Genomic DNA, 13,201 nt, shown 5'->3' on the forward strand with positions numbered 1-13,201 from the left:
GCAGCTCTACTTTCATTACAGCTAAAATCTCTTTTTTCTTTCTTGTTTTGGCATTGTTTTTTTTTTTTGTTTTCCTTCTCCTTGACTAATCGGATGTCCATTCACGAACACTAACTTAAATTAAAACAAAATTAGTCTGAATGCACATTCCTACTATTAAACAATGGCAGCTGAATTGTATCATATACATTTGATACATACAATTTCCAGCCAAACTCACAGTAGCATTTTATTATTTTTTTTATTCATTCATTCATCACTCCATTACAGAAAAAGGTGAACCAGTAGTCTTTAAAATAAAAAAACAGTAAAACTGTACAACTACAAGTGCTAACTCCTTTAACTAATGATAACTCCAAAAACTTATTTAACGTAGCTCTGTGTGAAATTCCAATGGAGAATTTCCTACTCATGCAATTAAATGTATGCAGACACATTTCCAAAAGCAAACAAAAAAGCCAAGGAACTTTTACTAGTCAACATGTTAATCTATTGCCTATCACAATAACAGGTTTAAGTTAAAGCTAAGACTGCTTACGCTATCAGCTTGAGCGGTCATAGACTCTTAAAAAGAATGGTTCTTCAAGGGTCCTTCAGTCATGAGAATGATTCTATATAGAACCCTTTCATGCTTAAATGAAATGGTTCTACAGAGAAACTTGGGGTTTAAATAGAACCATTGCCTTTAGTAAAGAACCCTTGAAGAACGATCATTTTAAGACTGTTTGAATTGCAACAACAATGACCTCACTTCCAATTATCACAAATTCCCAGACTGTCTCTGTAGTTTAGCACTTAATAAATGAGAGTTTACCAGCTTTGTGGAGAACAAAGATCGGATGGACAAACCCTGCAGCGATATTGATCGTCATGCCGATGGCTACTGCCAAGTGAAAGTGATCTGGGAGCAAAATGTCTTGAAGGCCAAAGGAAAAAACGATTGGGATGGTCTGAATCAAAAATGTCAGAAGGTTCATGCAGACTACTTTAAAGGCCTTCTTTTTGGCAGCATTCATCTCCCTGTCCTCCCTCTCCCTGTCTCCTGGCCCAGGACGCAGCAGACCTTTCAGAATCATGACACAACAAAAGGAGTCGAGAAGAAAAATGATGAGATATAGAACTCCGAAGGCAGTGTAGGGCAGAAGTGGAAATGTGCACATTGAGGTAGTGCCCATTGCCAGAGCCCATATCCAGGCCACGGCGGCGCACGCCACCCTATACCTGATTGGTTTGAACCTCAGGAAGGTCACAGGGTGGATCACCGCCATGTAACGCTCCACGCACACCCAGCACTGGAACAGGTATCTGGCAGGCATGCAGGTACCAATCCAGAGACCCAGCAATGGGCCAACACAGAGTTCTAAGCTAATAATGCACACTATGTACAAAGGTGCAACAAGACAGTAGATGATTTCGGCTGCAGTGTGGTTCAGCACAAAAACCACAGAAACGTCCACTCCTCCACCTTTGGAGAGAAGCAGTTTAATGATGTAGCAGTTCAGAGGCAGGCCTACGGAGAAGTTAATGATCTGGATCGTTACGATACAGCCAATCGCAGCATTCATTAGCCTGCTGTCCATAGCATAAACGCTTGAGTTTGTGAGAGATGTATTCATCTTCTTGGGGAAAGAATGACCTACAGGAAAAGTGTATGTTCAGATATTCCAAGCAAACAGTCCACTCTGGTATCTTGACAAGTGAAATGATCTTAAAATTAGTTGATATTTTGTACATTTCTCATGTTGAAATTGTTTATTTTTATAACTTATTACAAGACATTTTTACTTATTTTAAGTACATTTATCAAGTAAAATAGTCTCACCATGTTGGCTATAAATTTGCTTTATTCAAGCATCATTTTTAAAACACAAATTATCTGCCAATATAGAGAGAATTTTACTTACTTTACATAAAATGATGTAAAACAAGTAAAAATGTCTGAAAAACAGTTAAATAATCTTATAACAAGCTTACAACAACCTCAACATTAAACATTAGAAATGTTAGAGATATTAGCGGTTCAAAATCATTTCACTTGATACCATTTTTTGTAGTGCATAAAGAAAATGTTCATTACATTATTCATTTACATCAAATGCACATCCATAGTGTTTTATTTTTCGATAAAAATAAAAAAATAAGGTGCATTGGTATGGTGACAGTAGCACGTGTAAACTCTAGTTCAAATTTAAGTTAAAATCAACCAACAACAAACCTGAAGTAGTGCTGTTCTTGCCTCCTCTCAGAGAAAGGTGTGTGTTTGTAAACTGTATTAAACTGTTTTTAGCTCAAAAGCAGATTCCACTGCCTGTGGCTGTTTTTATCTTGTCATGTCATGTTCAAGGTCATATTTCATGCAAATCTGATGCATTTGTAAGCGCATCCTCCTTTGAGTGGAACAGCCCTCAACCACAGATTAATACATTTAGATATTTATTTATATAAAAATGGGCGCCCATTTAAACTCTAGAGGTTGGACATAATAACGAAAATGCTACTTTTTTTAAAGGACTTTAAAACTAGAAAAGTCAATTTCCTGAAGGAAACGCGTAATGGTTGCGCAGCGCATACTATGAAAGTCTATAGGAGGAACGAGGGATGAAAAAACGACACAGAGGAGCGTGGGCCAATATGGCTGTGGATTAGAGCTTAAGAACCTGTTCTGAAAGAGTACATGCATTTTGGTTTCTGTTGGACAAAGGAAATATTACGGCTTGGGTGAGGGCGAAAATTAATGGATTCTATAGGAGGAATGAGGGATGAAAAAACGACATATAGAGGAGTGCAGGTCAGTATGGCTGTGGATTGGAGCTTGGGGTCCTGCCCCGGGTAAGCACATGTACTTTGGTGGCTGTCGGGAAGAAAACAGATTGAGGCTTTGTTGGGTTAGAAAATAAATGGGACAGTATGGGAGGAACGAGGGATGAAAAAACGAAAAGAGAGAGGAGTATGGGTCAGTATGGCTGTGGTTTAGAGCTTGGGGATGTGCCCTGAGTGAGTACATGCATTTGGTTGCTGTCGGGCAAAGAAGTAATGGAGTTTGAGTGGTGGCGAAAATGAATGGGACTCAATGAAAGGATCGAGGGATGAAAAAATGACACAAAGAGGAGTGCAGGTCCATATGACTGTGCATTGGAGCTTGGGGAAATGCCCTGAATGAGTACATGTTCTTTGGTGGCTGTCGGGGAAAAAGAGAGATTGAGGCTTTGTTGGGTTAGAAAATGAATGGGACTCTATGGGAGGATCGAGGGATGAAAAAATGACAAATGGAAGCATTTGTAATGGAAGCATTTCAGTAATCCTGAAATCTGTGATTTAGAAGAATTTAATCTCAAAAGTACAGAGAAAAAACATTTCCAAATCACAATTTGGTAAGTTAGTGGTGTTTGTTTTAATCTTCTTATTACTGAGAGATTTACAGTATAGTGTGAGGAAGTGAATTACTAAATGAGAAAGAGAATTGGCAGAAAAGTAGCGAGAAATAATTTGTTTTTAAACAGCTTACTAAATAATAAGTAATATGTACTTGTAACGTCTTATTGACCGTTGTTAAAACAATGTATTATTGTTATTATTAATAAGCTAATAGGCTACAGTAGAATAAATTTGCTGCTCTGCTGGAGTTTCCTAGAGTGATCAGCATTTTCCTACAGCTTGAAGTGTTCCAGCTTCAGATGAGTTGTAAAATTATCAGATTACAGTACTTCATGGTTTCCCACAGGCACCTATAGCTGAATTTTAGAGATCCTCCACTCTAATGAAGAAAAACATTTTTTCTTTATTTTTTTAAACATGTAAGTTAAGGGGACATTGCTTTAGAAGTGACACATGTGATCTGTTGTTTCTCCAATAGGGGCGCTGTTAGCTCACTAGTTTTTGTGTACATGATGTGCTTGCAGTCAACATAATTAAAAAAAAAAAAGTTACACTACTGAGCAATATATTATTTCATTAATTAATTTTATTAAATCAGTTAATGTGAAAAAAAAATAAAAGCTGAAAATAGCATAGGATGTTGATCAGTTGTTTCCAGTAAAAGAAACCTAAGCAGTTCTTGGGACCATGGCTAAGAGGACAGGGGCTCCACTAGAGGGATACTTTAGTGAAGTGGCCTAGACTGATAAAAAAAATAAATATTAAATAAACAATGAAAATAATCATATCAAATACCTTTTAAATGGTTATTATACTGTGTAAATTTGCTGTGAACTTGTCTCTCATTGATATTTTTTCCACTCTGTTCTTATCCACTGCATTTTTAAAAAAGATTGTGGTCTCTGTGCCTTAAATAAAATAGATTTCTTCTTACATCTCCCAGAGGACTGGAGGCTTTTCTTCCTATTCCATCACACACATTTCAGGGCATGACAGCGTTACAAGCAGGATTGAAGATGTTCTGACAGCAAAAGGTGGCACTGCTCTTTATTAGGTACTCGGTAGTAAAATATTGTAGGTAATTGTTTAATTATTAGGTAATTTAACTGTAATTACTATAATTGACTATTATTTTTAAAATGTGTTAATAGGTAACAATATTTTTTACTCCCTGTAGATGATGCTAAATTGCTTAAAAAGTAGTGGCAGCTGATCTCACGTCCTTCAGAAGAATGTACGGACCTGCCTATCACAGCAAAGTCGACTAATAATCAGGTAAATTGTGGTTTACAGTTAAACACAGTCCAGCAGTAATTATTACCTAAATATGTTGAGGCACATCAGATGATGAGATGTTGAGATGTGGCATCATTGGCATAACGTGAAATCTGCAAAGTTCATTCAGATGATTTATGGTAGTTTATTACTTCTTGTTCATTTGAGGTTGTATTTTTATATTTGTTTCATGGCAACATTTAAGAAATGAGAAATCAGATGAATCAAGGCAATCAGTTTCCATAAAACATTTGAGCATATGCAGCAAATGAATAATAATATTTTACAACGTTGAACATATCAAAACTAAACACACAGTTAAATGTTTGGGCTTTTTTGACGTGTGTATTCAGACAGTGTTGTAGCGCTGGGAGCATCCTGCTCTACACAGTGCAGTGTTTCAGCTCATGAAGGACTAGATAAGAAGCTGAAGAACTGAATCAGGAATTGTGAAGTGTTGTGTGACCCTCCATGACTGCAGCTCATGCTCTTGTTATCAGCCCCAGAACTAGATGTTCACAGTTTTGGTGGTTGTCTGCACTACCACAGCGGTTCCAGTTCTGTTGTAAGCAGTTACAAGAAGGTCTAATAAATACAAACAAAAGGAAGAAAAAAAAAACACAAAATGTGCAGAGACATCATAAAAAAGCACAGAAAGTGTTGTACAAAGTACTTTTTTTTTAACTGAATTAAATAAAAAAAAGACAATCAATCACAGAAAACACAAACACATAGTTAGATTTCATATTTAAGTTGTAACCTGTTTTTTGAAGCTGATGAGAGTTTAGATAAGGTTGCAGACAGTTCAAAATTGAAAGTGGTGTCCAGTGGTGTCCAGTGTCTAGTGGTGTGCTAAAGAAGCCACCAGGAAAAAGATTGTGTGTGAAAGAGAAAATAAACTGGCCTATTAATTATAAACTGTTATAAATATTATACAAAATATTGGTCTCATCAGCCAAAAAAATCAAGAATACATTCTTTGCTGCCAAGTAAAGAGCATTAACAAATATTAAACAAACAATAGGGGTCCCAATATTGACAATTCCACGGTCTATATTCTTTAGACTGGAGCATATGCTCTGCCATAAGACATGCTGTTTTCTGTGTAATAAGTAGCATCTGAACAGTTCTAGCCCACATTTTGAACAGCTTTACACACACAGTTAGTTTTCTGTTTTAATGTATATTTACAACATGAAATTGGGGTGGGAGAAGATTATTGGACAAGTTATACTCTTAAACCTTTATTCATGTTTCTCCAAAATGGTCTCCCCAAGGGTCAGAGCCCCTGCTCTAGCACACTTCATACAGATCATCAGCTGATTATTAAGTCCTTTATGGCCTGCATCAGGTATGTGCCACGGATGTTGTAGGAATAAACATAAATAAACTTGAATGAAAGGTTAATGACGGTTAATAGGGAACTCCATCGATTTTGCAAAATTACTTAATCATTCAATGGTTCAGATGTAAACAAAACCATTCTGGGTGATTTGGTGTGAAATGCACCTTTCTGGAGAAACTCAGAGAAGTGCAAATTGTTAACCATCATAGTGCTAGGAACTAGACGTCCGACACGTTAAATGGCTCTAAAAGCTACATCCCGTTAATTTATTACACAAAACTTAATTTATTATGAATGCGTTGCTTGATACATTGTTTTGTGATTGTTTTGTCTAGGGGTGCGGGAAAAAAATCGATTTTTAGATGCATCGCAATGCGGACGTGAACGATTCTGAATCGATTCGCAAATGTCAAAAAACGATTTTCTAAATTTTAATTTATAAATTTATATTTATTTATAAAATCACTAAAGAAAATGGGTAGGACGGCCGTAACGTGATGCGTGGACTGCCACTGGATCTTATTTCACCGTAACTGCGCATTTTATTGCAGATGAGTGGCAGCAGCGTCTCATGTGCTCCAAACAAAAGCAGTGAATGAGAGCCTTCCAGTTCGCTTGCCACATCACTACCATTTGTTTTATTAATAAAAGATATTGGAAGTAAATTCATTATGGATCATTACAAATACTTTGCTTTAAAAGTACAAAGTCCTCACACAGAGAGAAAAAAGAAATCCTGTATAGGAAAAAAAGTTTTATAATCGCATTACAGCCTCTCAAACGTAATCGAATTGTGAGGTGCCAGGAGATTCCCACCCCTAGTTTTGTCATAAAGTTTTGGTGTAAATGTATTTTTAATATAAACTATTACTGCAGTATCACTTCCATGATTCCTGTCCAAACCGCATTCTCAACTGTGACAAACAGTACAAAAAGTACAATTGTTCACTGTTTACTTGAATTGATAATAATATTTATCATGGAATATCAATTATGCCATGTTACCTTAGGTGAATTTATATTGGGTGAAAGCATGCAGGCATTCAATCTTTTTTTGAAGCTTTTCACTTTCCGTAGTTCCAGTGTTGCTTTGCACCCATGAATGCATGCGCCCAAGAACCTGATTTGTCAAAGGTAACGTTAATTCGAGGGGGAACTGAATCGGATACAACACAGGCAGCAGCTTTTTTGTTCATTTTTACAGTTTGCATACCTATTTTTGTAAGATGACAAAGCATGTGGAGGATTTTCGACAAGGTCTGTTTCCAAAATGTCATAGAGACATGTTGATTTAAACCAGAGTACACAAATAAGTTGCAGTGGCTTGAAGAAGAGAGAGAAAAAGAGAGAGAGAGAGACAGCGAGAGAGAGAGAGAGTGAGAGACGCCGAAGCAGAAAAAAACAGGGTGAAAGGAAACTGGTGGTGTCAACAACAAGCTCCTTGCTACTTTGCTCACCAGTTTATGGGGTAGGACAGAAAGGTGCAACTGTGATCTATCACAAGTCCTCTGATGAATAAGTTACTCACATAAGCTCTGAGTTCTGGAACACCATGCGACACAACGTCACCAACCCACCAGAGGGAGACGACGTACACTTCCCAGGGCCAATCAAGCCCAAAGTCCTACACCTGGGCAGAGGGCTTAATAAGGGCAGAGAAGGCAACACACATTGCTGTGTCTTTGTCTCAGTTATACGAACCAGTATATGCTCGACCAGGCTTGTGTTTGGTCTGATACCTTTTTTCTGAGGCCATCTGGTCTGACGCCGTTCAGTCTGATGTTCAGTTTCTCCAGATCTAAGACATGATGCTGTTTTTCTCGTCATTTAGCTTGAGGAATGATGCCGTTCTGACTCGGAGGTCTGAGGATGTCCTAAAATGTACCCTGTAGCCCCGCCTAGTGCTAATTAACATATATTTGCATGTTGGTCAGTTTGAAAACGAAAAGTCGGAAATGTAAAGTAAATCTCCAGCAGGTGGCGCCGATGTTCGTTTGCTTTTGCCTTTTCATTCTGACACTTAAAGCGTGTCCACGTCGAAAACTGAACCACAAACTGTCACTTTGCTGTTGATTTATCCATTTTGCATTTTCATTTTAAATTTGTGAGATATACAGCCAACTGCTATGAAAAATAAATAAGAAAGCAAACATGGCATTTTGATTTTAGTTTTGACGCATATTCTGCATTTCCATATTATATTTCCCATATTAAACCTGCCGGACTGAACAGTCTTGAATCTTAGCTTGTAGTGTTGTGTATAGTTCTTCTACAGTGGCTAAGCAGTAGGCTTGGGAGGCTTGGACAGAGGGATTATCAATCAAGCTTTCTTGTTAGAATTTTAGGAGCAGTTCTCAGATAGATCTGATTAGCAAATTTATTTAGTTTTGAGCAGTGTTTTATCACATTTCTGTCTTGTTTTATTTTTTTCATTCCATCTTTTCTGGATGCCTGATTCAAACAATGATGTTTGGTATTGTACGGCCCCATTTAATTTTTTACACTATCCACTTTAAGGCTGGAGAGAGAGAGAAAGACAGAGGTGTCAGTTTTGCTTTCTTCTCTGGATTTTGCAAAACACCCAGTTGGAAACACAGGACTATAACGATTTAATATGCTGTGGTATTCAATTACTCTTTTAATATTTGTGTCAGATTATTTCGATGCAAAACAGTATGAACCTAAAACATTTCATTACAGAAAATAATTAGTAATAAATAATAAATGTAACACAGTTTTACATTATTTCTTTAATGCTCTGCGCTGTCACTGCTCTTGCTCAGCATTAATTGCAGAAACCACAAGTCTTGCTGTGTCTGCAGTGATACTGGAAAATCTCATGCTTGTTTTCATGCTGTCATGATCAAAGTAAACACACAAAAACTTTCATGCAAATTCTTTCAGTACCATAGCCATATTCAAATGGACAAACCAGATCAGCTTTCTCTGAATGTGATATTCATACATGCATACAAGCTTGCATTTTTGAATGGCAGGTAATCAGGAGATTCATTCATTCATTCATTCATTCACTCACTCATTCATTTTGCACTGATTTGTAATGGGGGCCCATGAACAATCACAGAGCAGGTAAAAGATTTTTGCAGCTCTTTGCAGCTTTAAGAGAGAGAGAGAGAATCAAGCATGATCAAACTCTTTTCTGATGAAATTCCAATTTTAAATGTAGGCTTTTTATTTCAGACTTCTTCAGAGATTAGATCTTGTCAAATAAAGATGGAAGTATGGAGCCAAAAATATATTGGAGTGAAGGTTAAAAAATGTAAACCTCCACAAGTATTTTAATATGTACAATTAGCAGCCAGGATTTTTTTTTAATTTATTAAAGTAGCTTTTATACTTCAATGCTAGACATGAGCTGCTCATGCTGTAACAGAGCTGTACATTGCACCACTTTTTTAAAAAAAATTTCTGATAGGGGTATGTGATATGGCAAAAATATACCACAATACTTTTTAATAATTTCCATGAAGTTTACTCAGCGCTGTCTTTGTGAATGTGTTCAAAAAGATATCACGTTTTTCTTCTAAATGTATGGCCACCATTTTGTTGTGGTTTAATCTCAAGTGATTCCAGGCGCATACTAGCTAGATCAGGCTCAGAAATGAGCTTCCACTGTTGTTGTTCTTCCACCCTTTCTGTACCACTGGAGCACACATGAGACAGGAGGATCCAAAATTGTGCTGGACAATCATAGAGTAAAATTAGTCTGAATTTTTTTAGATGAAACAGGTGGTCAGAGTGTTTTAATACTGTCTATCCTTAAGTATTATTCTGATTTTCCCAGCGCGATTCACGTTGCTGAGGCTACACAGCCCAAAGAGTATTTATGTTCAGGCATAATTTCAGTCACACACATAGGGTTCTCACTCGACGCTTGCGCCACTTGCGAATTTCAGCATGGTACCGTGATAGGATGCCACCTGTGCAACAAGTCCAGTCGTGAAATTTCCTCACTACTAAATATTCCACAGTCAACTGTCAGTGGTATCATAACAAAGTGGAAGCGATTGGAAGCAACAGCAACTCAGCCACGAAGTGGTCGGCCACGTAAAATGATAGAGCAGGGTCAGCGGATGCTGAGGCGCATAGCGTGCAGAGGTCACCAACTTTCTGCAGAGTCAATCGCTACAGACCTCCAAACTTCATGTGGCCTTCAGATTAGCTCAAGAACAGCATAGAGAGCTTCATGGAATGGGTTTCCATGGCTGAGCAGCTGCATCCAAGCCTTACATCACCAAGTGCAATGCAAAGCGTCGAATGCAGTGGTGTGAAGCGCCGCCACTAGAGCAGTGGAGACGTGTTCTCTGGAGTGACGAATCACGCTTCTCCATCTGGCAATCCAAGTCTGGGTTTGGCGGTTGCCAGGAGAACGGTACTTGTCTGACTGCATTGTGCCAAGTGTAAAGTTCGGTGGAGGGGGATTATGGTGTGGTTGTTTTTCAGGAGTTGGGCTCGACCCCTTAGTTCCAGTTTAAGGGACTCTTAATGTTTCAGCAGACCAAGGCCCCTTCCTGTTCCAACATGACTGCGCACCAGTGCATAAAGCAATGTCCATAAAGACATGGATGAGCGAGTTTGGTGTGGAAGAACTTGACTGGCCTGCACAGAGTCCTGACCTCAAACCGATAGAACACCTTTGGGGTGAATGAGAGCGGAGACTGCAAGCCAGGCCTTCTCGTCCAACATCAGTGTCTGACCTCACAAATACACTTCTGGAAGAATGGTCAAAAATTCCCATAAACACACTCCTAAACCTTGTGGAAAGCCTTCCCAGAACAGTTGAAGCTGTTATAGCTGCAAAGGGTGGGCTGACATCATATTAAACCCTATAGATTAAGCATGGGATCTCACTCAAGTTCATATGCGTGTGAAGGCAGACGAGCGAATACTTTTGGCAATATAGTCTATATTAAACAAGGGATAATCTGAGAAGAATATATCTGCATTTTAAAGTGACAGTGATATTGTCCATATCAGTGATATGATTTAATAAATAATACTAACAAAGTGACAGAGTGAAATTGTAATTGGGGAAGGGACCCACAGCTTTACAGCTTGTTCAGGAGCCTAATAGCCAGTGGGTAGAAACTGTTCTTTAGCTGAGTTGACTAAGCCTGGATACTGCGGTATCTCCTTCATGATGGCAGTACGGTGAACAGGTCATGAGCTGGGTGACTCTCTTTGATTTTCCATAGGCAGCAGGACTGATAGATGTTCTGTAAGGCTGGTAGTTTGTTGCCTATGATGGCGTCCTCACCACTCCCTTAAAGGCCTTACGGTCACAGGCAGTGCAGCTGCTCTCTATGGTGCATCTGTAGAAGCTGGTGAGGATCTGAGGAGGCAGACCAAACTTCCTGAGGCTACGCAGGAAGAAGAGATGCTGACAGGCAGATCTCACAATTGTGTTGATGTGGAGGGTCCAGGTGAGGTCATCCGTGAGTTGTACACCGAGGAACTTCACACTGCTAACTCTCTCCACTTCAGCTCCATTGATGTACAGTGGAGAGTGACCACAATCATCTCCTTTGTTTTGTTGATGTTGAGACAGAGATTGCTGTCATGGCACTACTCTGACAGAGCACTGACCTCATCTCTGTTTCATTTCCATCAGTGATGAAGCCTACATCCCTGCGGCCCCGGTGCTCAGAGTCAGTGTGGTAGAGAAGTTGTTCCCAGCTTTCACCACCTGGGGATCTGCTCGTCAGGAAGTCCAATATCCAGTTGCAGAGATGTGAGTTCAAACCCAAGTCTGTGAGCTTAGGGATGAGTATGGCCGCGATGATTTTGTTGAATGCCGAGCTGCAATCTATAAACAGCATTCTACAAAAATACTTTTTCATTGTGTTTATGCTCCATTCATCCCTATTTCACACTTACATAAAACACAAACACCACTTACCACTGTTGTTCTTTAACCTAGATCAGAGCTATAACACTATGTGTGATTATGTGAACATTATGTATGGTTATGAACACCGTGTATGATTTTTGCTCTGCATGTCACAAAGACAAGAAAAACAATATTTGCTGTATAAATACTATGTACAAAGTTATACTTTATTTTACAGTCCTTTTTCCATTATATTACAGGGAACTTACTCACATGTACATGCAAAGTATGCACCAGAAAATTACTTGTAAGTATTTTATATTTCTACCTATTAAAATCTGCAGCTGTAAAAAAGTGCAGCTGTATGTACTTGGTAGTAAAAAGAGTTTAAAATGTGCAGCTGTATGTACTTGGTAGTAAAAAGAGGTAAAAAGTGCAGTTGTATGTACTTGGTAGTAAAAAGAGGTAAAAAGTGCAGTTGTATGTACTTGGTAGTAAAAAGAGGTAAAAAGTGCAGCTGTATGTACTTGGTAGCAAAAAAAGTTTAAAAAGTGCAGCTGTATGTACTTGGTAGTAAAAAGAGTTAAAAAAGTGCCGCTGTATGTACTTGGTAGTAAAAAGAGTTAAAAAAGTGCAGCTGTATGTACTTGGTAGCAAAAAAAGTTTAAAAAGTGCAGCTGTATGTACTTGGTAGTAAAAAGAGTTTAAAAAGTGCAGCTGTATGTACGTGGTAGTAAAAAAATTTAAAAAGTGCAGCTGTATGTACTTGGTAGTAAAAAGAGTTAAAAAAGTGCCGCTGTATGTACTTGGTAGTAAAAAGAGTTTAAAAAGTGCAGCTGTATGTACGTGGTAGTAAAAAAATTTAAAAAGTGCAGTTGTATGTACTTGGTAGTAAAAAGAGTTAAAAAAGTACAGTTGTATGTACTTGGTAGTAAAAAGAGTTAAAAAAGTGCAGTTGTATGTACTTGGTAGTAAAAAGAGTTAAAAAAGTACAGTTGTATGTACTTGGTAGTAAAAAGAGTTAAAAAAGTGCAGTTGTATGTACTTGGTAGTAAAAAGAGTTAAAAAAAAGTACAGTTGTATGTACTTGGTAGTAAAAAGAGTTTAAAAAGCACAGTTGTATGTACTTGGTAGTAAAAAGAGTTAAAAAAAGTGCAGCTGTATGTACTTGGTAGTAAAAAAGTTTAAAAAGTGCAGCTGTATGTACTTGGTAGTAAAAAAAAGTTTTAAAAAGTGCAGCTGTATGTACTTGGTAGATTTTGGTAAGTACCACATATTTACCTGTTAAGTAATGGTTACTTAACATTCTATAAAATAAAGTGCTACCAAAGCCTGGCATGCTGCTTGATTGTTCT

The 13,201-nt window shown here is 38.0% G+C and overlaps 1 protein-coding gene across 1 annotated transcript; it reads right to left on the bottom strand.

Annotated features, from left to right (window-relative positions):
- Positions 1-788: 788 nt before the first annotated feature.
- LOC118807455 (G-protein coupled receptor 4-like) lies at positions 789-1,580 on the bottom strand. Its single transcript, XM_036569466.1, has one exon. It carries the CDS (start codon positions 1,578-1,580, stop codon positions 789-791), a length of 792 nt encoding a protein of 263 aa, XP_036425359.1.
- Positions 1,581-13,201: the final 11,621 nt, after the last annotated feature.

This window comes from Colossoma macropomum, unplaced genomic scaffold (genome assembly GCF_904425465.1).
Source record: "Colossoma macropomum unplaced genomic scaffold, Colossoma_macropomum, whole genome shotgun sequence".
NCBI classification, from domain to species: domain Eukaryota; kingdom Metazoa; phylum Chordata; class Actinopteri; order Characiformes; family Serrasalmidae; genus Colossoma; species Colossoma macropomum.